The following is a 25,884-nucleotide window of genomic DNA, read 5'->3' as shown; positions in this document are numbered from 1 at the left end:
ACTTCTGCTTCTGAAATCCCCGATAAAGATCTTGTTGTCATGTAGCTGCATGTAGAATTCGTCTTTGTCATCACCGGTACTTCCGAGGTGACAGCTCTGGTGGATGGTATAACTACGTATGTATAACCATCTCGAACGTACGCACTGTTGAGTTTTACCTCCAAAACTTTCTGCAGCACTACGCCACTACAATATCGAATTTACGGTTGTTCAAATTCGTTGGAGAGCACACGAGAAATACCAATGATATTAAGATTTCGACAGTTCCTGGTCCGTTTTCGTCACGTGCCGTTCTCCAGCCGAAATTCGTTCTTCATTATTCGTAGCTACATAAATGATCATTTTTCAGTCTTGGGTTTGAAGAGTCTGTGGTCAACCCCCCTATCTTGCTGAAGGATCATCGTGGTATTGGTGTTTGGGTCCTGAACATCATCAGAACGTTGTTGCCGAACCTAACAATGGGATTAGACGCATGAGAACTCCTTCTCAGTTAGCTTACGACCGAAGCATCCTACGAAGCTGGGTACCCGATATCCACTTAGGCTACTCGCAGCCCGGTTACCACGACATATTCGTTAACTCCTCTTTGTGGTTCGAGGCCAGATCTCCCTCAAAAGTCGGACTCTTCTCGTAATGACTCAAGTTTTATAAAAAAATCTCGCATTTTGACGACTCGAGGCCCACTCTCTACTAACGATAACTCGAGAATAACGAACACTTTCCTCTCCTCTACATGTCTCAAGGTCAGATTTCTCCTCAGCAGAATCGAAATTTGACCTTCGTTCGTATAACGGGTGTTAAATAAAAAATGAGAATGTTTTCAATACCTTTCAGTAACTCAAATAAAGAGCATAAAATTTTCATTCTCAAAGAAAATTGCTCTTTGGGCTTCCTAGAAACAGTAGGCGTGTTTGGTTTTGCTAGTTTGAATTTAGTCAAAGCAAAGATGGCGTCAAAACAGCACGTGCTCCGCGAACGCATTGTACGGTTCTACGAAACGCATTTCCAGCAAGGAAAAAAGTTCACGGTGGCACATTTTTGGAAGAAAATGTACCTGTCAGTACGGTATATCGTATCCTGGGTTCCCTGAACGTAGAGCGGAAGGTCGGAAGTGGTCGTCCGGTGACGATAATGACGAAGCAGAGGAAGACATCGTTAAAGAAGCTGTTTGACAACAAGGACGCAACCAGCCTGCGTGACGCCGGTCGGAAATATAGCTGCTCCCACGTATTGATCCATCGTACCCTCAAGATGGAAGGAATCGTCTGCAGGAAGAAGACGAAGTCGCCGGAGTACACGGAGGAGCCGATTGAGACGGTTAAATCACAGTGTCGGTGGATGACGTCATTCGTTCTGGATGACGAAAGCTATTTTCCGCTGTCCAAAACGCATATTCCAGGAAATGATAATTACTACTCCAGCGACAAGTCATCCACGCCGCCTGAAGTGAAATACAAGTTCAAGCACAAGTTTGAAAAAAAGGTTATGTTGTACATCGCCATTTCCGACCGGAGCATTTCAAAGTCTGGTTTAAGCCGAGCGGTCTTGAATCAACCAACAAATCTATCAAGAAGAGTGCCTCGATAAAATCCTGCTGCCGTTCCTGAACGAGCATCACGTGGATGGGAAGTATGTACGTCTTCTGGCCGGACAAGGCGTCTTCCCATTACGCCAAGAAGACGCTGGCGTACCTTGAGGAGAAAAAGATACCGTTCGTGCCGAAAAATCGTAACCCAACAAACTGGCCCCAGTGCCGCCCAATAGAGGATTTCTTTAGCTCACTCAGTGCCCTAGTGTATAAAAACAATTGGAAGGCAAAGGACACGAAGCAACTGACTACAAGAATCCGGAATTGTATCCGGAAAATGGACGTAAGTGCCGTACAACGTTCTTGTGAGAGCATCGCGACAAAGTTGCGTCGAACATCAGACCACGGCCCCTACTCAAAAATTCACTGACATTTTTTAGAAGAAAATACATTATGTTATTAATAAAAAAAATACTGAAATCGATAAAAAATTAAACAATTTTTTTATATGTGATTGAAAAAAATTTCATTTTTTTATTTAACACCCGTTATTGAGATCTGAATCCTCTTCGTAAAGAGTTTGGGTGGATATACCAACCACTCTTCGTGGCGACTTGTGGCCTGACCTCTCTTCTAGCGACATAAAGTCCACTTTTGCCCTCCGTGTGTCCGACGAGAACAGCTTATCTTGTACTCGTGCCTGTCATAATACACTCACGTGACTCAACGGAACGACACTAACCGACTCGAATGACTTGCCCGGACGTCGAGAGCCACACTACTCCGGTAATCCCCACCAATAGAATAATCCTATTCTCTACGCCCTCCACTACGAAGAAGTTCAAGTTATACCTTCACAGCTTCAATAATTGGAAAACGACACTATCTAGATACTCCTTGGTGGTTGAGACATCCTTCTTAAGCACTCGGCGTTCCCAAAGTATCGACTGCACGGAAGGTAAAATCTTATTTTAACAGCTCTAACCTTGGAATCGGACGAACACTGCTCGACAGTTCCCTTGCGATGGAATCAGTCTACACCAAACGTGGTCTAGTCTTCTTCCATCTGTGCAATAGGAAAAAAGGTGAAGGATGAGATAGCATCATGGATAGCATAATGGAATACGCCACCCAGGTATGGGCTTCCACTCAGAGTACACACTACTTCCGACTTGAACGTTTCTAGCGAAGCTTGGTAAAGTTCGCTCTCTGGCTGACCCCTTCCATGGAACAAATCACTTCGACTTCCGCCGATCCTTAATAAGCGTTAATGTTTAATGTCCTTAAAGATAATATTGACTTTGCTTACGTACTGGTACGTGTCAACCTTTACATATCCACGAAGAAACTTTGACAAGGACAGGTCCTTTAGATACCTTTTCATCGTATTGCATATGACCTAAACCATCCCAAAGATAGATGTTGTGAACGTTTCAACTCCTAACTTTGATATGTGTAAAAGAAGATTTTAAGTAGGATTAAGCAGTATTCTTTAGTTTTGAGTTATAGTTTGTACGGTATTCCAACTAAAGACAACAAAGAAAGCGAAATATAATTGAACTCGATACAGAACGATGATCCGCAAATGACAAATGCAAGAAAAGAGCAATCGTCATAAAGAGCACTGTTTGCACCAATAGCACTGGTAATTTGGCTATCGAGAGCCTGTAGCTGTGGCTGTAGTTACAGATGAACAGATGTAAATTGTACATGCTAAGCCTAGAAACTTGTGCAAAGTTCCAACGACCAATTTCAATTAATTTTAATTGTTTTGGTTGAGTCACTAGATGTCTCCAAGGTCACCGGAGCGAACTGTCAAAAACAAAGTGAAATGTAAACAAAATGAAAATAGCCAACATCTAGTCAGTTTTAAAAGGGTCTTATTACTTATTGGAGAGTTTCGAGATATACGATGTTAAAGTTTCTTAACACATTCGTGATTTTGCATTTTTAGCTTAAACCTTCTATATGTACTTAAAACTCAAACATTTGTAATCAGGCCAATCACCCGCGCTCCAAAAATATCTGAATAAATTTGGCGCCGCTTAAAGCATCCCGTATCAATCTTAATAAAATAGACCGTCTTAAAATAATAAAGGTTCTAGAGTTAAACCGAGACGTCGTGCTGCAGTTTTGAGTAATCGAACTGAATGCACTTACCGTCGGTACGCTCAACACCTTGAGTGATCGAAAAATTGAAACGATTTTGTAATTTAAATCTTCAATGAAGCATGACCCGACTTATTGGAACGAGACTTATGAACAGATATTGTCTCAAACCAAGTTTTTTTTAAATCAGTAGGTAGGTATATTTTATAACACAACTTATATGATAAAGGTTTAAATTTATGTTCCTAATTGATATGAATCTACGTATTTCTTAAGCATCAACCTCTGAAGTCAACACGTCTCTACTCGGTTGACTCGGGCCATTCATATTTCCTCCACACCCTCACAGCTTACTTATTCCGGTATACCAGCTACCGAAAGCAAAATCAAAACAGACCGAAAACCTTACGAGAGTGTTCCAAATTTAGAACAAACATTTATGCTATAAATATTTCTGCAGTAATAAACCTACGGATGGCAGAGCGCTGCTCGCTTCCACTTGACATCATTTGCTGTTCCGAGCGATTTTGGCAATGTGAACTGTCTCGCGGTCTTAACCAATTTTCTTGTTATTTTTTTTTTGGTTCAAACTTTTACTGTCGTTTTTCATTAGCTACTTTCGTTACAGTTAATCGTTTAGAGTAGCACTGAATTGCGATTACTTTTTCATTTGGCTTATTATATGAATAAGCATAAGGTTGGGAATGGGTCAACTGGACTAATATTTAAATTAAAATTTGTTTAAAGCTTTTAACTCAATGATATTATAAATGTTAGTTTTACGCGATGCCAATTGTATGTTTGTTATGTGTATAGATTTCCGGCAAATCAGTCCAATTATTATTACCAAGCGAAACTTATTTTAAAACCTACGTTTCGATGTCGTATGACATCTTCTTCAGGGATTAAAAATTGTCGTTGTCATCGCTTTTGGAGAAAGCTTGCTGTTCGAATCTGTTCGTCACTTTAGGATCACGGGTTTATATATAAAAAAGTTTGGTGCATTTAGACGGTAGAGATTTGTATAACCATCAAAACTCTACCGCATAAATTCACCCAACTTTTTATATATAAATCCGTCAAACCAAAGTGCCGAACAGATTCGAACATTATATACGTTTTTTTCCAAAAGCAATAACAACGACAATTTTTAATCCCTGAAGATGGTGTCATACGACATCGAAACGTCGGTTTTGAAATAAGTTTCGTTTGTTTATGATAGTTGGACTGATTTGCTGAAAATTTATTTCTAATTTTCACTCAAATCAAATTGATTTTAAAATGAAATAAAATTTCTAAATGTCGCATTTATGGATTTCGTCATATTGTGATGTGATATATGATGTTATCTTCACGTGAGTGTAAAATTTGAAGTTACAGACACATTTTTCATTTTCGGAAAAGATGATTTGGTTTTGCTGAAGTCCTAATTTTATGGAATTCATTTTATCAGAGGCGTATTTTTGCATTTCAAATCCCCATATTACCTACACAAAACAAATCGACCTACTTTAGTGCGTAAGATTATTTCAAGCTTTACTTTTCGTTTCTATAGACCTTGAGAGTAAGCTCTTACTTGATCATCGTGGAGGATTTCTGGATCAAATAATTCTTGCTCGATGAATAAAACCTCCTTGAAACGTTGGAAAGAATTTTCAATATTTTCCTTTCTTCTCCTTACAGCTCATCCTTACTCCACCGATAATACTCATCAAGAAGCTGCCAACCTGTCGGTTTGTTAGGATCCTCTATTCGGCGATTGAGTCGTTGCGTGCCCCCGTTCCTTCAAAGTTGTCAAAATAGGTGCCATGGGGAAAGACTATTACAAAACTTTGGGGATACCGAAAGGGTCCACAGATGAAGATATCAAGAAGGCCTACCGGAAGCTGGCACTCAAATTTCATCCGGATAAAAACAAAAGTCCAGGGGCCGAGGAAAAGTTCAAGGAGGTGGCCGAAGCTTACGAGGTACTGTCCGACAAGAAAAAGCGGGAGCTGTACGACAAATTTGGCGAAGAAGGACTGAAAGGAAGTATGTAAACTCTCAGAGATATTTAATCTTATTGCAATAATAACAAAATATTCTCGTTTTTAGGGACATCGAATGGCACCAGCAATTCGTCACAGAACTTCACGTATGAGTTCCATGGGGATCCGCGGGCGACCTTTGCACAGTTCTTTGGATCCAGCAATCCGTTCGCCTCGTTTTTCGATATGCACAATGACAGTATGTTCAACGATAGTCTGTTCAATGATGACGATTTCTTCACACCGTTCAGCGGTCTGGGGAATCGGCACGGGCTGGGAGGAGCTTTTAGGTAAGTTACTTTAACCATGAATTGGATTTTTAAAAAGGATAGTTAAAATCAATTGTAACAGGTTTTTTTTTTAAATAATTAACACGATTTGCGAAAAACCCAGGTAGGATGAGTAAGCCTACTTAGGAAATAGATCCTACTTTGGTTCTAAAATACCGAAAATTGGAAATAATTCATTTCGCTGGTATAGGATTAAATTATTTTGAAAAATTATGATTTTAAACTGTCCAAGACAAAGTTTAAAAATAAACCAAACTGTGTGTACACAGTGAATGTACAAATTGATTCAAAAACTTGCATCAATATACTCACCACATGTCCAACCTGAACACATGCTTAAAGTATCGCAAAATTCTTTGATTACATGTAGGGATATAATTTACCACACTCACTGTACACTAAACCACTGTGTATCACAGTGATGAATATTATCCATCCTACCTATTTTTTTAACTAATGAAAATCAATGCAAAATCTGGAAAATTTCTACAGGGTCCTAAGATAGGACACTTTTGACTATGAAGGTCGAATCTTAAGTTGGATTTTAATTTAGAATTTATATTAAGAATTTCTAACATTTTCTGTCAGGTTAATGCAAATACATCCACTGCCGGCCAAAAGTTTGGGATCACCCGCTAAAAAACATGCAAATTTTGATCGTTCATATCTCAGCCGTCTTAGGACATATAGCAAATCTTCTGATCTCATTTGAAAGATAATGAGCAATAGCTATCTCGGAGGTACTTTGCCCATAAATAATGTTTTAGTTTTGCACCTAAAACTTAACATAAAGTTAGAACATTTTCAAAAAATCGCTCTCAATATTCAAAGCCAATCATCTCGCGATAGGGTGAACCAAATTTCAAAATTTGAGTTGCATTAGAATCCTTGTTCTATACTTCTCAAAACACATTCAAAAAATTTTGTGCAAAAATTTAAGAATGTACTATTAATTAATAAAATAGACACTTAAGATATCGTCCAAAAGTTTGGGATCATCCCTCAGTATGGTGTATCGGCCAAAAACATGTAAATTTATTTCATTCATATCTTTCTCATCTAACATTGTATTGCAGATCTGAAGGGTGCATTTGAAAGCTTAGGAATTGTTGTTTTTCCATAAATTCATAAAAAAAATATATTTTAAAGCGATAACCATAAAAAATTTACCTGAAATTAATTGTTTTTTGAAAAATCACTCTTATGATTGGGAATTTTTTATGGTTATGGATTTAAAATATAATTTTTTATGAATTTATGGAAAAACAACAATTCCTAAGCTTTCAAATGCACCCTTCAGATTTGCTAAAACATTATTTATGGGCAAAATACTTTTGAGATAGCTATTGCTCATTATCTTTCAAATGAGATCAGAAGATTCGCAATATGTCCTAAGACGGCTGAGATATGAACGATCAAAATTTGCATGTTTTTTAGCGGGTGATCCCAAACTTTTGGCCGGCAGTGTATACTACAGGAAAACACAAATGTGTTCTACTACAGCGCTGACAATACTGACTGATAGTGAATTTTCTTGAGATAGTCAAACCAGTTATTCTAGTTTCAGAACGAAAATTGATTGAAATTAGAATTTAAATATTTTCAATCAATTTTCAGTGTTTTCTCGAAAAATCATGCTGCTTATTAGTATTTTTGATCTAGGTCCAATAAAAGAAACCAGCTCAGTACCATAACAGGAACAGTAGCTTCAAAGTTTGAAATTTTGATCATTCATATCTTTGTAAATCTTTCAATAACGGTAACACATAAGTATTTTAATAAAACAAAATATATAAAAGATTACTACAACACTTTATTAATAAATTAAATATTTTTTTTTGTGTTAAATAGGGAATTTTAATCTAAAAAGTTTATCCCCACTAATTTCAAATGGAAATGGTTCCGCTTATCATCAAAAATAATCACAAAAGAGGGGGTGTTGCAAAAATGTGCACTTTTCGATGCACGTGCCTTCAAAAATTGCCAATAAAATTCACTTAATGCTTTCTATAGGGCTTCAGCAACTTCTAAACCCATCATAATGTATGAGATAATTGTAGATCGTGGCTTGTTACAACTTTGTTTCAAAGACAGCGAACCATTTTAACCAATCTACAACGTGTCAGGTTCAAAAACCTGTTTTTTCAATTTTTTTTTTACTTTGACTGTAACTCCTTAGGGTTATGTGATAAGACTTTGACTTTTTCAACAAACTTATGTATTTTGATAAGATTAACAATTTTGTTGAAGACATCAAAGCAATATTTTTAAAAACAAAAAAGTTAGCTTTTTTATCTAGCTATCGGTGGACTCCTCGGCAAAAATTTTAATAGCTGAATGTGCTCCATGTAAAATTCGACAATGTTGCTGAAGACATTAATTGTCAATCTCTTCATCCCTGGGCGCTATTAATTTCGTACAGCTAGATTGATGTTCTGCACCACTGTGAAATAGTTGAAGTTGAACAACAGTTTTGCTCAGATGTCAAATGGATGGAGCCTGTGATTGGTAGCACATTCACAATACTCAAACCTGATGCTCTCTCTCTCTAAACATCAATAACGGCGCCGACCACGTCCTAGTAATCAATGGATAGATTGGAAAAGGTGGAAAGGGATGAAAGGCCAATCTTGTGCTTTAAGACCGAGGTCGCCTCTGCATCTTAGCGAAACAATTTTTGTTTGGAGATTTGGGTTGGAGGATACGATCGGGAGCAGTGATGGTAAATTTCGCCCGTCACGCTTGACCCGACTAGTTTTGTTTCATCAAACGACTGGCACTGTTCTCAATTGACGGAGCCTCACTACTCGCATGACGGATAAAGCACGACAACAATCAACATTTCTCCATCATCGACTGGCGAAGCTCCTACACATGGTCAAAATTTCTCCTGAGAGTGACTGGCAAATCTCTTCACACTTCGATCGGCTGCTGACGGCAGGTACAACTAATTTAACGACTTGCTGGCAGAGAGCAACAATAGCAATAAAAAACTGAAAACGAGCTTGCTGGCAGGAGCAACAATAATAATAAATGCTTTTCTTGTTCCTCTTCGGTCGTCTTCGGCTTGCTGGCAGGAGCAACAATAATAATTAATGCGTTTCTTTTTCGTCATCGGTCGGTTGAATGCGATTGCTTGACTAGGTTAATATTTTAGCTTCAAATGACTGGGGAATGAATGACCGGCAAACGAAGTGACTGGTCGTTAAGGAACAGTCAAATGAGTTTGACGGACCAAGAGACTCAACAGTCACAGTCATTTGACTATTGACGTTGATGTATGCCAACCCTGATCGGGAGAAACTTTTGACTAGTGTGTTCAAAGCTATCAAACCTATTCATCTACCCTCCTACTATTGCCTATATAAGTTGGTTTCTTTTTTTTTTTAATATTATTCCCTATCTTAAGCGAACATTAAGTGACACTACTGCAAAAATCTGCCTTATTTTTGTTAATATTTAAAAATTATTTATTTCTCAAGTAAAAGCAACAATTTATGGATTCTATAAATAAGTTAAATAATTTTAAACGTATTATGAAATCTATCGCCAACCAATCACAAATGTTATCATACTTTACTGTTTTGATTGAAAAATAACAAATGCTTGAAAAATTGCGTTAATAAATTTTTGGTCGACTTTCAAATCCAAAAAAATCAAGTTTTTTTTTAACATCAGTAATTAACAATCTCAAAATTAAGTTTCTAGAATAATTTTCAATGTTTCAATTTTGGTAAAATTACAAAGAAAATGCTATTTATATGGAAAGTTACAAAAGCACGATCTTCAAACTCCTTACTGAAAATAGATTTGTCTAGTTTTCTTCTTTTGATTGGAATATTCAATAAAGAAAAAAAAAATTAAATTTTATAGGATTCCAAATTAAAAATAAGAGAGCAAAGTGTTTCATTTTAATATTACTTGTTTATAAAAGAGTTATTATTTTCGGCTCATCAATAAGAATGAACTCGTAATTTTTTTCCAAAATCGAACCAACCCATAAGTGAGTAGGGTGAGTGACCCTTCTTTGGATCTAGGGTCTACTTTGGTCTTAAAATGTCGAAAATGGTAAATAATTCATTTCTCTGGCATAGATTTGAGATGCTATTATGCCAACAATGAAATTTTAATCTTTCATCATGCAATCATACAGTCATCTAAATTAGTAAGAGGCATTTGGAGAAAAATAGTGAATAAGAAAAATCACGTTATCCAACTATTTAACCCTCATCCGCATTAGAGTGTCATTTTGACACTATTGCAAGTTTGAAGGCTTGTAACTTTTTTCAGAAGCTTCAAAATACAAAAATTTCTTCGGGGACCCTAAATGAATTCAAAAGTTTTTAAATATTGTATCTTTACTTTTTTTTATGGACGAACCCTGGAAGCCAAGACAAAAAAACTCCCTTTTCCGACTTAGAGTGTCAATTTGACACTCCAAAAGTAAAATCTATCTAAGTCGTTTGAATTATTATGAATTTCATATAAAACCTATATCAATAGAATCCTTGTAATGTCAGTAAAATATGTTTAAACATTATATATAGCTTAAGCTTCTAGTTTTCTCGTTATTCAGCAAGAAAGAAAAAAAATCCGAAAATACATGCCTCAGGAAAACTGCTGTAGTTCATATATTACACTTCCAAAAAAATATTTGTCTTATGCATATAAAAGCTGAAGTTAATGTCTACATCATGAAGCCAAGAAATATTTTTTAAATTTTTTTTAATTAAATGGTCACAAAAAGTTCAAAAAAGTGGTCTGAAAAACCTTCGTTTCAGCATATGAAATGCATAAGACAAATATTTTTTTGAAAGTGTAATATATGAACTACAGCAGTTTTCCTGAGGCATGTTTCTTCGGATTTTTTATTTCATGCTGAATAACGACAAAACTAGAAGCTTTAGCTATATATAATGTTCTAAACATATTTTACTGACAGTACAAGGTTTCTATTGATTGATATTGAGTTTCTATTGATATTGTTTGAAACTTTCTAAATTTTGCCTTAGTTCATTCAGATTATTTTCCAAATAAAATAAAAAAAAATACTAGAATTTCTCTCTGAAAATTTAAATATTTTGCATTCAAAAACGATTTTTAATGAACATTCATTTTTGATTAATACTAATTTTTGAACTGCTGCTAAGATTCAATGAACTCAACTTTATACAGTGAGCGAAATAAGAATAGCACCACTATGTGTTTTGATTGTTAAAATATGAATGATTGAAAATTACGAAAATTTTCTTCCAGAGATTGTTCTGAATTGCTTAACGGATAAATCAAGCATAAGTTTACTTTTTTTGGACGTTGCAATTGGCGTTGAGGACCAAAAATGTGGAAAAGGGGTGCGAAATAAGAATAGAACCACTTGAGTTTTTCCAACAAAAACTAGATTAGTTTTAAAAATTTACTCTGTAAAAGTGAATAATATCGCTTCTACGAGTTATTTGAATAGAAAACTGCATTTTAAGAGTTTTTCATAATTCCAAAGGTTTTCAAAGGTTTTAAAATGAGGGTTTTAAGAGATGCTCCTCTAGCGTTAAGGAATTTGATATTTGAGCTATAAAACTTTACCATGCTGCTTGATTTCTTCATTAACATTCATAAGTATGATTCAAAATGATGAAACATAGATTTGAGGCTAAGTTTGAATCCAAAAAGCAGGTTGGAATTCAAAAATACTAATGATTTTTAATAATCATACACTTTTTCTCTGGTTTTAAGTCATAGATGGCAGCACTATCTTGCCATTAAACCAAATTCATGCCCATTTTCGAATATCTGGGATTAATTAGGGAGTGCTGGACGATTTTGGTCAAGAAATAAATACATGTACCGTGTGAACGCTTTGGAAATTCTAAGATCACTAAATCCAAAAAAATAGAATTGCATCATGGTCACTAAAAGTGAATTTTTTTGGACAGATTATCAGAATAAAGTTATACTTTGGGATGCAGCTTGATGGACCAGCCTGCTATCAGTTTTATTGGTATGATTTGCAATTGAATTGGAAGTTGAGATGAGCAGGAATTTTGGCGGTTGTACATTTTTGTGCTGGTGATTCTTTTGCAAATCCGGAAAAGCTTTCTGCAGCGTGAACTTCCACAAAAATGTAATGGGAAAATACCTCAAAATGATGAATATGGGCCTAAATAAACCTGGAAAATCAATATTGAGACAAAATTTTGTGTTAATTGCAAGATAGTGCTGCCATCTACGACTTAAAACCGGAAAAAAGTGTGGTTTACTGAACAAAATCAAAGTTTTTGATTTCCAACCTATTTTTTCTGATTAAAAATTAACTCCGAATGTTTGTTTCATCATTTCACGTCGTTTTAATGAAGAAAGTTAGTAATTTGATAAAGAATTACAGCTCAAATATTTAATTCCTTAACGCTAGAAGAGCATCTCTTAAAACCCCCATTTTAAAACCTTTGAAATCCTTTGGAATTCTGGAAAACTCCTTAAATGCAGTTTTCTATTCAAATAACTCGTAGAAGCATTATTATTCACTTTTACACAATAAATTTTTGAAAATAATCTAGTTTTTGTTAGAAAAACTCAAGTGGTTCTATTCTTATTTCGCACCCCTTTTTCACATTTTTGGTCCTCAACGCCAATTGCAACGTCCAAAAAAAGTAAACTTATGCTTGATTTATCCGTTAAGCAATTCAGAACAATCTGTGGAAGAAAATTTTCGTAATTTTCAATCATTCATATTTTAACAAGCAAAACACATAGTGGTGCTATTCTTATTTCGCTCACTGTATATCCAAAATTTCCCGACTATGTGGATACGTTGTTTTTAACAACTATTTTGAAAATATCTTACTCAAATTCGATCTTCATCTAATTCGTTAACAAATAAGCAATTTCAAATTTCTTGGCACTTGTTTCGACATATTTTGTCCCAGGATTCACAGGAACACTATCTTCTTGTTGATTAATGCCCTAGAAGCGACAAGTTATCTGATGTCCTTTCTGGTTGAAAATTATCGTCTCAAAATACGAGGGACATTAAAATGGAAGAATTAGAAGGAAATTGAATAATTGCTTTTGTTTATTTCATTAACACTAGAAAGACCGCATCAGTCAAAATGACTGGTTGGACACTTTGTTTGTTGAATATCTTTTAAATTCTTCGCTTTAAAAATTCGAAAAAAATACAACTTTTCATGAATTTTGAATCTCTACAAAACTCTATATTTATTATTTCACTAGCTCTTTTAATAAGCGAGAAAAATTTCGCCATGGACACTCGGACCGTGACCAGTCAAAATGACTGGTAAAATTCACAACCCTATAACTCAAACAACATAAATTTTTTTCGCTTGCTGTTGGTTTTTTTTCTACAATTTCTTTATTTGAAACGGCTCATACCTTTAGGCTTCCCACAAAATTTAGTGGGCAGTACCCACGTGCTCTCCAACGAATTGAAGAGCCGCAAATTCGGCATCGCAGCGCTGCAGGACGTATGCTGGAAGGGCTCCACGGTACGAACGTATCCAGATGGTCGTGCCATCTACCAGAGCTGCGGCAACACACACGAGCTTGGAACAGCTTTTATAGTGATGGGAAAGATGCAAAAGCGCGTGATCGGGTGGTGGCCGATCAACTCACGAATGTGCCGGTTGAGAATCAAGGGCCGGTTCTTCAACATCAGCATCATCAACGTGCACAGCCCTCACCTCGGAAGTGCCGGTGACGGTTACGCGCAGCTGGAGCGTGAATACGACCGTTGCCCAAAACATGATATCAAGATCGTCCTCGGGGATTTCAATGCTCAGGTCGGCCAAGAGGAGGAATTCAAACCGACAATTGGAAGGTTCAGTGCACACCAGCTGACCAACGAAAACGGCCTCAGACTTATTGATTTCGCCGCCTCCAAACGAATGGCTGTACGTAGTACCTTTTTCCAGCACCGCCTCCCACACAAGTACACCTGTAGATCACCGTACCAAACTCAATCACAGATCGACCACATTTTGATTGACAGCCGGCACTTCTCGGACATCATCGACGTCAGATCCTGTCAGGGCGCCAACATCGAGTCGGACCATTATCTGGTGATGGTGAAGATGCGCCCAAAACTCTCCGTAGTGAACAACACGCGAAACCGGCGCCCGCCTCGGTTAAATATCGCGCGACTTAAGCAACCTGAGGTCGCGGCAGACTACGCGCAATCGGTCGAAGCAGCGCTGCCGGCAGAGGGCGAGCTTGACGAAGCCCCTCTCGAGGACTGTTGGGATACCATCAAAACAGCCATCAACAGTGCTGCGGAGAACGTCATCGGCTATGTGGAGCGATCTCGACGGAACGACTGGTTCGACGAGGAGTGTAGGAGGGTGATGGACGAAGAGAATGCCGCGCGGGCGGCAGTAGTGCAGAGAGGCACCCGTCGAAATGTGGAAAATCACCGACAGCGGAAGAGGCAGCGAGTCCGACTTTTCCAGGAGAAAAAGCGCCGCCTGGATGAGGAGGAGCTCGAGGAGCTGGAGCAGCTGCATCGTTCCCAAGAAACACGAAAGTTCTATCAGAAACTCAACGCATCCCGCAAAGGCTTCGTGCCGCAAGCCGAAATGTGCCGGGATAAGGACGGGGGTATCCTGACGGACAATCGTGAGGTGATCAAAAGGTGGAAGCAGCACTTCGACGAACACCTGAACGGCGCACATGCAGGAGATCAAGACGGTGGGGGAAGGTACGGCGCCGGCGTAGCCAACGACGAAGAGGAGCCACTCCCAACGATGAGTGAAGTTAAGGAAGCCATTCGCCAGCTGAATAGAAACAAATCGGCTGGGAAGGATGGCATCGCAGCTGAACTCATCAAAATGGGCCCGGACAGGTTGGCCGACTGCCTAAACCGGTTGATAATCTGGATCTGGGACAAAGAACAGCTACCGGAGGAGTGGAAGGAGGGGGTAATATGCCCCATCTACAAGAAGGGCGAAAAATTGGACTGTGAGAACTACCGAGCGATCACTGTCCTCAACGCCGCCTACAAAGTGTTGTCCCGAATCCTACTCCGCCGCCTAACGCCACAAGCAAACAGATTCGTGGGAAGTCATCAGATATTTACATTACGGCAAATCCTCCAAAAATGCCGGGAACACCAAGTCCCTACGCATCATTAATTCATCGACTTCAAAGCCGCATACGACACGATCGACCGTAACGAGCTATGGAAAATCATGGACGAGAACGGCTTTTCCGGAAAGCTGATCAGACTGATCAAGGCGACGATAAATGGAACGCAGTGCTGTGTGCGGATTTCGGGTGAATTGTCGACAAGGTGATGGTTTATCCTGCATGATGTTCAACGTGGCGCTAGAAGGTGTTATTCGACGAGCGGTGGGCGAAATGCGGGGAACGATTTTCAACAGATCCAGTCAACTTATCTGCTTTGCCGATGACATTGATATAGTCGGCAGATCATCTGCGGCGGTGGGGGAGATCTACCGCAAACTGAAATGCGAAGCAGGAAGGATTGGGTTGATGATTAATACGTCCAAGACGAAGTACATGCTGGCCTGCGGATCCGAGACCGATCGAACCCGCTTGTCCAGTAATAACAAGGTCACGATCGACGGCGACGAGCTGGAGATAGTCGAAGACTTTGTCTATCTCGGCTCACTGGTGACCGCAGACAATGACACCAGCCGTGAGATCCGGAGGCGAATTATCAGCGGAAGTCGTGCCTACTATGGACTCCACAAGCAACTGCGGTCGAGAAGACTTAGCCCTCGCACGAAGTGTAACCTGTATATGACGCTCATTAGACCGGTTGTTCTCTACGGGCACGAGACATGGATATTGCTCGAGGAGGACCTGCGTACACTCGGGGTATTCGAGCGACGAGTGTTAAGAACCATCTTTGGCGGCGTACAGGAGAACGGAGTGTGGAAGCGAAGGATGAACCACGAGCTCGCGCGACTCTACGGCGAACCCAGTATCCAGAAGGTGGTGAAAGCTGGCCGGATACGCTGGGCGGGACATGTTGCGCGAATGCCGGACGACTGTCCTGCAAAACAGGTGTTCGCTACGAATCCGGTAGAAACAAGACGAGCGGGGGCGCAACGAGCGAGGTGGTTAGACCAAGTGGAGCGTGATCTGGCGAACGTGGGGTGCCCGAGAAATTGGAGAACGGTTGCCTTGGACCGAGTGAATTATAGGAATTATGTTCGTCAAGTTATGTCGTGAGACGGTATACTATGTAAATAAAATAAATAACGAGAAAACTAGAAGCTTTAGCTATATATAATGTTCTAAACATATTTTACTGACTGTACAAGGTTTCTCTGTTGTGGTATGAGCCTACTTGGTTGAATAATTCAACTGAATCAAAGCAATCGAAAGATTCCTTTCAATTCAACCACGGTAAATGAAAAGTTCATATACCAGTATTTTGATAGCAACTTACTACCTTCTTCAGTGAACGTTTTCGATTGATAATTCAATCGATTCAATCGAAAACGTTCACTGAAGAAGGTAGTAAAAGTTATAACGATTACAGCTTGTAGTGTCAAATTGACACTCCTAGTGCTGATTAGGGTAATGAAATCTGATGCGGATGAGGGTTAAGCCAAAATTTCAAGGCAAGCCACTATCACTGTGATAAATATGAAATGTACCACCTATTTTTTTTTCCAAAAATAAAGGAAAATCTTTCTATGAGAAAATGTAAATATTAATTCTTTTTTTTTTGGATTATTTCGAAAATCATACTGATGAAACTCATCACTATTGGTCACCCTGAGATGATGATAACGCCGTAAAGTAGACTAGATTTCTAACAATTTATCCACCGCTATAATGATGCCAGTTGTTCATTCCTTTGTAATTTGGTTCATCATTAAGCGAGAAAAGTTGAAATTAAGGCAATGTACAAAATAAAAATCCTTTTTGGTTTTAGTTTTCCTCAAGAAAAGTCGTTCTTATTTTCCCTACCCGAAGTCAGAAAATGGTCTGACGAAACACATACTTTATTTTTGATATTCTACTTCTAGGTCCAATAGAGGGTACTAGTCCAGTACCAAAGCAGAAAAAGTAGGTTCAATATTGGAAATTTTTGTCATTCACATTTTTGTCAATATATAGGTATCAAAAACGGCCAAGCAAAAGTTCAAAATTATCATTTAAATTTGCAGATGAGATCTTCAGCTATAAATAGATTGGCTGAAAATAATAAAACTCCAATCAATTTGTGACAAAAACATGAATTTTTTGAAACCACCACTAAAAGGGTCCAAAAAAGAGCTACCAACCCTATTTCCATTGACTTCAAAACATAAATTTTCAGAAAAACCCCGTAATACCCTGATTTTTATACAAAAAAAGACTACTGGAAAAATGCAAAAAGTTCTTTGAACGAACTTGTTGCATCTTTACTTTGAATTCAATGATTTTCAACTAACAGAATTATCGACAAGAATTTCAAAAGATCATTATTCAAAACTCAAGATGATAGAATATCTTAATTTCATTATAAATATGGAAGTTTTATACAAATTTGTAATGAAGCACAATTATTTATGAATATAGTAATTTTTAGAGATATACCGAATATTCGGCCGACCGAATATCGCCAAAAACCGTTAAGCCGAATATTCGATTCACCAAATAATTGAACTAAGTATTGGGCCGAATAGGCCGAATAGGCTAAATATTTATTATTTAAATTAATACAATAACAAATTTTCAAATTTTTTTATCTGTATACCTTTCACTGTAGATCGTACAGCAGAATGCTGACGAATATCGCTTTATACTTTGATAATAGTTTATTCCAGGCATGCCCATAAATCCAATAAAGAATTCGAGATAAGTTTAATCTGGCTGGGATGCCCAGATATTGTTTGAAACTTTCTAGATTTTGCCTGAGTTCATTCAGATTATTTTCAAATTAAATAAAAAAAATTAAAATTTCTCTTTGAAAATTTAAAGATTATGTATTCAAAAACGATTTTTAATGAATTCCAAAATGAATATAAATTTTTGATTAATCCTTAAAAGCGACAAGTCATCTGATGTCCTTCCTGGTTGAAAATAATCGTCTCAAAACACGAGGGACATTAAAATGAAAGAATTAGAAGGAAATTGAATTATCGCTTTTGTTTATTTCATTAAAAACTCAATAGAATATTCGTTTGGCCGAATAGTTGAAAAGGTCAATATTCGGTATTCGACCGTTCGCCGAATACCACTATTCGGTACATCTCTAGTAATTTTGTTTTGACATGTTCGGTCTTGGATGTCAACAAAAACAACAGCCAGAAAAGTGGTTTACAACATTTCAGTTCATTAATTATTAACAACGCTCACATCAATAATTTGTAATAAAACTTCTAGTTCCCTTGAAAAAGATCAACAAAACTGGTCGAAACGTCAGGTATTTCGAAATCCACCGTTATTTGATCTACATTCAAGACCGAAAAAACCAAAACAAAATAACTATATATCATTCCCAGTCAAAAACATAAATCTAATGTTTATGAATATTTTTCAAAATGCAAACATTGTTATCCTGGAATGTAGAAATTATATGTTGAAAAAAACGAATACACTTCGCTTTAATATTTTTCATTTCGGTTAACTTCGATCGTTTTCCCCTGCTTAGTGTGAACGGTCGACTGCAATCAAGAATTTAGAGATTTTATATCGGGCAACATTATCTGCATCACGCACCGGTTTTCCGATAATTTTTTGATAGTAAATAGAATTTAAAATATGTTTATTGTCACATTTCAAAACTTTCAGGCACAGAATATAATTTTGATTTTATGTTTCGAGATTCTAAATAATTTTCCAGTCAAAAAAGCACCACCGTTATCGACGGCCACAGCCTACTAAGTCCATTTCTGAAATATATAAAACTCTCGATTATTTATGAGAAACTTATGGATTTAGATGAACCACCGCTTAGAGCAAGTTCACTGCGGTGTTGGGAAAAGTGGTAGAAAATTTGATACTTTTAGCACGTTTTGAAAACTATGCCATGAAATTTTTTTTTCAAGATCTGTGACCTTCATGTTTTTTTACAACAACACGTGGTGTATTTTCGCATGCTGGGATGCAAAAATAGCAATATTTCTATCACTTGCGGCTGAACTAGAAACAGTGCTGTAAAAAATACAACGCCCAAAGATCTTGAAAACATTTTTGCATGGAAAATTTTCAAAATGTCAAATTTTCTACCACTTTTTCCCAACACCAGTGACCTTGCTCTAACCCTACCTAAAATTCATTTCAAATATGTGCCAAAATTCTTTCGTTTGTATTGACCAAAAAGGAAACTGTTTAAGACATTAGGGATTTTGAGTTTCGATAAAAGTTGCAATTCGACACGCCTACTGCTAATGGTCCCGTGTTTTCCTTTCTGCTTTTTGAGCATCAAGATTCAATGTTAGGAGATTTAGATCCTGTTTCCTATACCCAAATGTTTGCTAGACATAATATGACAGTCTCACTTCAACTATCATGGCACTACATAAAAGAATAAATAGGGACAGTTTAAGGATTGTTAACGATTTCCACACGACGTTTCTGTTTTCTCAAATCTAATTACAAAATGTGTTGTACTTCAGGTCACACTCGTTCAACGTGCACTCACCCCTCAAGAAGGAAAAAGTGCAGGACCCACCGATCGAGCACGATCTCTACGTTACGCTGGAGGAGATCTACCATGGCTGTGTGAAGAAGATGAAAATCTCCCGGAGGGTGCTGCAACCGGAGGGCAGCTCCAAGAAGGAGGACAAATACGTCAGTATATCGGTGCGGCCTGGGTGGAAATCCGGCACCAAGGTCACCTTCCAGAAGGAGGGAGATCAGAGCAAGGGCAAAATACCGGCCGACATAGTCTTCATCATCCGGGACAAACCACATTCGCTGTTCCGGCGGGAGGGAAGCGATCTGCGGTACACGGCACGACTAACGCTCAAACAGGTAAGGATATTTCTATAACTTTACTGATTTATTGCACTTATTGATGAACGCAACGTTCTAAACGCCAGTGGTTTCCCAAACCCATTCCCTAAAAGCAGTTACCCTAGAATATCCGTTGGGATTGCCCGCTTCACATCCTTCGACCGCAACGAAAGAGGCAATGCCAATCTGCATTCCACCAAATGTGAGTGGACTACCGGAATCACCGGCACAGATGCTCCGGACCGGTTCCGTATCCGATGATGTGCACAAGTGTGACGGATCAATTATATTTGGTCCATAGAAATCTTGACATTGCGCGTTGGAAATCACTTGCGAATGGATGAAATACAAGTGATCGGTAGGATGTGGTGTTACGTTACTGGTTCTTCCAAATCCTGCCACCCTTGCGAAAACTCTCTCGAACGTGCTGAGATTGTCTAACGCCGGTAGAACAACTGGTCGTATTAGATCTGAAATTATATATGTCTTAAGATTCCATAGAAAAAGCATAAATTTAGACTTTAGACGCTGACCTGTGAAATAAATTTTCTCCGTCAAGTGTACTAAACCAACGTCATTCAGAAAGGCGCTCGGGTTATATTCTGGGTGCAATATATACTCATTTGTTTCCACAACAGTACCTGCTTTTTGCCACTCGACGGTTCCCAGATAAACCTCGAACCTGATGGCCCCAATTACGCAATGTCCAGCTGTCAGAATCCACCGGTCCGAAATGAGCGATCCTCCGCAAGTGAATCTTTGCCCAGTTTCTAGTGTCACAAATATTAACGCCTGGTAGGGGAACTGTCCCAGCCTCGCCCTGTTTCCATTGATGATTCTTGGGGATTTAAACTGAGCTGGGATAAGTTCATTGTTCACTAGATTCTGTAAAATTTAAGTTGATTGAAGTTAATTTCTTAAGAGTGTGACAAGTTTTGTCTGTTCTAATAGGCAAGTTCAACTTACAATTAAAATCACCAAAACGATAACGAAGATGGAAGCGCATTTACGCATCGTAGATTGATTATTATCAATACTCGTAGATGTGATAGCAGCGAAATCACAGCGAATACTGACATTCAATAGCACCTGTTTCAAACTTTGATAATCAAATTCTCTAATTGACTCAATAGAGTAGGTCGATGTTTGGAATTTTTCAAGTTTGTCAACGTCGCGGTATAAATGTTTCAGGGCCGTTGTGTACATTGTTTCCAAAATAAAGTTAAAATTGGATTAAATTTTTATATCTGTAAATATTCGCGGTTAAAAGTGCAAATTTAAAAACCCTTTTATCTAGATGCTTGATTTTTTTTTAATTTACTGACTTACTCAGTCAGATTTTTTTAAAGCAATTGTCTCTGTTTTTTTTCTCGACTAGCACAAGTAAAGATGCATTCTACATAATAACACAACTCGAAGAGAAAATTTCTTTATTCTTCGTGCTATATCTGGCAAACAAGACCAAATTCAACATATTTCACATAAATAAATGTGTTAATTTTTTGTTATGACCAGTGATGCGAATGTCATACAAAAGACAGTCGGGATCGTGACAGTCGCATAACATTTCCAATGATATTCGAAAATGTCTCAATGACATTGACGGACATCCAATAAAATGTTAAACGACTGGAGAAAATGTCATTCAGTTTTGCAATGACTGTCGCTCAGAAAAATGTCTTCGAATTATTCATCTCGATAGCATTTTTGACTTGTGACAGTCGAAGATTCTGTTGGTCCTCTGACTGTCGGAATGACATTTTTGAATTTTCGATTCTGTGACTGTCAGGGAAAAATTTAAAAAATATCATGACTTTGACAGTCATGAAGTTCATTGGCCACGGCCAATCTGGCCGGTTCCGGAATCCGAAAAATCAAAATGATCAGATTTTAACTTGCGACACATGAATAGAAAGCTCTTGGCCTGTACATGATGGGAACTACAGCTTAGCGTTTTTACACTCGTATGCACTTTCGGAAGACTATAAATGTTTTAATGTATTTTACTAACTTCCCACAAATTTGAACTAAAATCAATCAAAACTGGGGTAGAATGCCTGCCAGACTACGTGTTTCTGCTCAAATTTAGAATGCTGTTAACATTTGAGAAAAACCGAATATCAAAGCGAAATGTCATGCTTTTAATTTTCTGGCTACCAAATTACAATAAGAATGCATAATTATATTAAATTTCGTCCCTTTTCAAGTTTAAAAGTTGCACCAATATTTGATTCGAAAAATTCAAGAAATTGAAATTCGTGGCCGTTGATTTTTTTCAAAATATAGTGAGTTTATCAAAACACAATGAACATGTAATTAAACATTTGATGTTTCAATTTTAACTTTCCAAATAATCATTGTTCCATTTCTTACCACCCTTTCGATATGGTGCGTTCTGCCCACTAGTTTTGGCATTCTACCCCACGGTTTGTTTTCTGGCTGTTTTGGTTTTTTACAAAAATATACACATAATCATATTATTTTTTTTAATAAGACGTAAATAAGATTCCTGAATCATCGTATACTTTTTTTTATATTAATTCCTATCATGTACAGGTCAAGAGCTTTCTATTCATGTGTCGCAAGTTAAAAATAATTATCAACGAAGCAACGACCGACTTTCATCAGCTTATCGTAACATTTTTTCCATGACTATCACAACCTCGATGCAAGTTGTGACATTCATCCCAAATGTTTCCAGACAATCATTTGGTGAGTATTTCGAACTTGCAAAACAAATATACGTGCAAATATACGTGTAAACACATTGTATATAATGCAGCAAAACCAGTACATACGTATTATTTTGGAGGCCATATAAGTACATTAGCACACATATTCTTGATTTGGATTGTATTGTCGTAATAAAATCATACAATGTTTTTAAATACGTAAAGAATATGCATGGGCCGCATATTGTAGGTGCAAATATACGAAAATGAGTTTAAATAACATTCTATACGATATAATCTGTAAAATAAAATACGACTTCTGGTTGTCTGGGTTATTCGACATTTTCTCGAGGGAATTTCTGAGCGATGCATTCACAAAATCTGAAAAGGACATGACTGCGAACAGTCGTTTTCGTACTGATGAATGTCACTCTAGGCTTCAGAAAAATGTAAAATGACATCCGAACAGTTATCATCTCTGGTTATGACCAACAAGTATTATGCATATTATTGAAACCCTATATGTAGAAATCTTAATTATCGAATGCTTAAAATAAAATTTACTATTTCATTGAACAAACTGGATTATTTATTCATGCAAAAGCGGGAGTGCTATTCTCCCCAAAACACCTACCAGAATGTGTCCTTGCTAGTATCAATTTTCTATACTCTTTGAAAACAGTAGAGCAAATCACTTGTTTTTGATCCGGTTTTTTTTTGTAAATTCTTTATTTGAAATGGCCCATACCTTAAGGTTTTAAGGAGCCAAACTCGTGAGACTGTTTTTACGGAAGGACCCAGCGAACATGAACTCATATCAGAAATGATAACTTAAATCGGTTACAATGGTGTTGCAAATCGAAATTCCAACTGCACAGTGGAATGATCGTATAAGATGTAGTCTGAAGTCAGTTTAAATCGGATATGATAGATTTGAAATGATTTTGCTCCCACGTGGGTTTCAAGTCAGAGAATCATCATCATGTATTCTGTGCAGCCGGTAGTGCATCCAGATTACTGAAAAACAGATGGAAATTAAGTAATATTAACCAATGAGAGAACTGGAAAATATTGTCGCTGGCAATGTTTTGATGGATATGAGAGCAAAATTTTGTGCTCTCACGTATTCTTCCGATAGGTACGAATAAGGCGTCGGATAGCGCCCAACTGGTGCAGTTTTCGTCGTATAAGAAAGAAATGAAATTTATGTGTATGTATATTGCCTCCACTTTGGTAGGTAAATGCTGGTTTTTCAACTTTCATACGATCATTCTATAATGTATATGGAACAGCATAAGAATATAGCTACAAAAATGTTTGCTGGGGAATTTTCAACTAATCACCAGAAAGAAACATTCTATCCGAAGTAATAAGGAAGGCCAAAAATATTAAATAATAGCTAAAAATCCATAAAACGGGTTCTTTATAAAGCTTATGCAGCTTTTTCAAAGAAGCATGCTACAAAGCGCCTAATTTAGAATACAACAATTCACTACTACTGGACGAATACTCGATTCTTGAATAGCAGGACTTCAAATTCCAACGTCATGATTCCTGTGGTAATTTACTTTCGGTAATACATTTCATTTTATGTTCCATGTTTTTCCGTTCCAACAACGCACTTTTTCCAAAACACAAATTCTCCTGCAATACACGCTTACCTTCATTCTCGAAAATAGAATCTAGAATCTGTTCATCTGACATGACAGTTCACTCTTTCCGGTCACGCATTCATCCATACAACTATTATCTCACGAGTCTCAGAGATTTACACGCTCTAATCGCATGGACAAGTTTACTCCGCTTTTAAATCATTTTTCGTGCTAAGTAAACATGAATCAGTCAGCTTTGTTAAAAATAACCTTTTCACGTATCCGAGCATTTTAGTGAATGACTAAATTTGAAATAATTATATTCAGCAGTGAAACAAGGTTAACTCAACTTTGAAAATTCAATACTTGAATTTTTGTATGTTTTCCAATATTATTCTTTTTCTCAGGACATATCAACCAAAATTTCCTTTAATTTTACTTCGGTTCGAAGGTTTGAATGTAAAAAAAAAAAAAAAACAGGCAAGTTAAAATGCAAAAGCAACCTTTTTCTCGCCTAAGATGCCTATAAGTTCCAACTTGGAGCAGAGAGTTTCTTTGTCCCGGCCATTTTTGCGTTCTCAGGAAATCTGAGCATCCATTTCCCGGGGAAAGCTTATTTAACTTTGTTTAACGAATGGGGAAAGCTTATTCAATTTTGTTTAACGAATGAATAGCATTCTACTCTGCTTATAATTTAAATTCGTATCTTCAAATTTAAAATATCTTATTCTTATATAAATTATTTTTATTAGAAAGTGTCAAGTCCATAGTTGAAACTGAGTAGAAGGCTATTCAGCCTCAACATGAAACCTTAAGAAAACAAAATTATAAAAAATGATATATGTACATTCCCTTAAACAGTAAAAATCTATCGACTTATTGGGTAGTTAATAAATTGTTTTTCGGCGATTTCAGTCAAAAAAAAATAATCAGAAATTGATTTTTATTTCTTCATCCGACGTTTTGGCATTTATTATGCCTTTTTCAATGAGTCTATTGATATGAAATAATTAATCATCTGTTTGAAACGGTATAACAATATATGGTATACTTAGTGAAATTTCTCGTTTTAATTGTCCAAAAACACACCAATACACATAATGATACATCAAACACTCAAAATACAACAAACATCATTAGGTACTAGGCGGAAAACAACATCTGAAGTACTGTAAATCATTTTTATATCCGATTTCATTTTTCAAATCTTTCAAAGTGTTAGATCCATCTTAACCAGATCAATAGTAAGTAGAACAGATTCCAAAGAAGATTGCATGCAAGTAGAAATCTCAACTTTGAATATTTTTTGTTGTACACTACAGACAACTGGACTTGCATTTCCCGATTAGACAGTTTAGTATATTAAAATTTTTTTTTGGAAAATTAGAACGAGAAATTTCAATAAGAACACCATATATTGTTTAACCTTTTTAAACACATAATTTATTATGTCGTATTATGTATTGTATTATTAGAATCCTTAAAAAAAGACATATTAATTGCTGATACGTCGGGTGAAGAAATAAAAATCGTTTTAAGATTTTTTTGTGACTGAAATCGCCCAGAATCAATTTATTCATTTAATTAAACTTTAGAGTTGTTTACCGTTATGTTAGTGTTAATTAAACTGTGAATTAATTTAAAACTTACTTTAAATATTTGCGTGCTTGAAGATTTGAACCTGAACCATCGAGGTGAGATCTAAACACGCTTTTTCTGTACCATGGCCAATACACA

At 37.0% G+C, this 25,884-nt stretch overlaps 1 protein-coding gene across 1 annotated transcript in view; it reads left to right on the top strand.

The window, feature by feature from the left end:
* LOC129744847 (dnaJ protein homolog 1) overlaps positions 1-25,884 on the top strand; it is a 155,301-nt gene that overhangs the window by 127,146 nt on the left and 2,271 nt on the right. The window contains exons 3-5 of the mRNA XM_055737586.1: positions 5,321-5,668; positions 5,732-5,954; positions 19,544-19,901. Of these exons, the coding sequence (XP_055593561.1) occupies positions 5,446-5,668; positions 5,732-5,954; positions 19,544-19,901 (804 nt within the window). The 5' untranslated portion in view covers positions 5,321-5,445. The remainder of the gene's footprint in view (positions 1-5,320; positions 5,669-5,731; positions 5,955-19,543; positions 19,902-25,884) is intronic.

This window comes from Uranotaenia lowii, chromosome 2, assembly GCF_029784155.1.
Source record: "Uranotaenia lowii strain MFRU-FL chromosome 2, ASM2978415v1, whole genome shotgun sequence".
Taxonomy (NCBI): domain Eukaryota; kingdom Metazoa; phylum Arthropoda; class Insecta; order Diptera; family Culicidae; genus Uranotaenia; species Uranotaenia lowii.
This window is presented reverse-complemented; position numbering and strand designations above follow the sequence as displayed.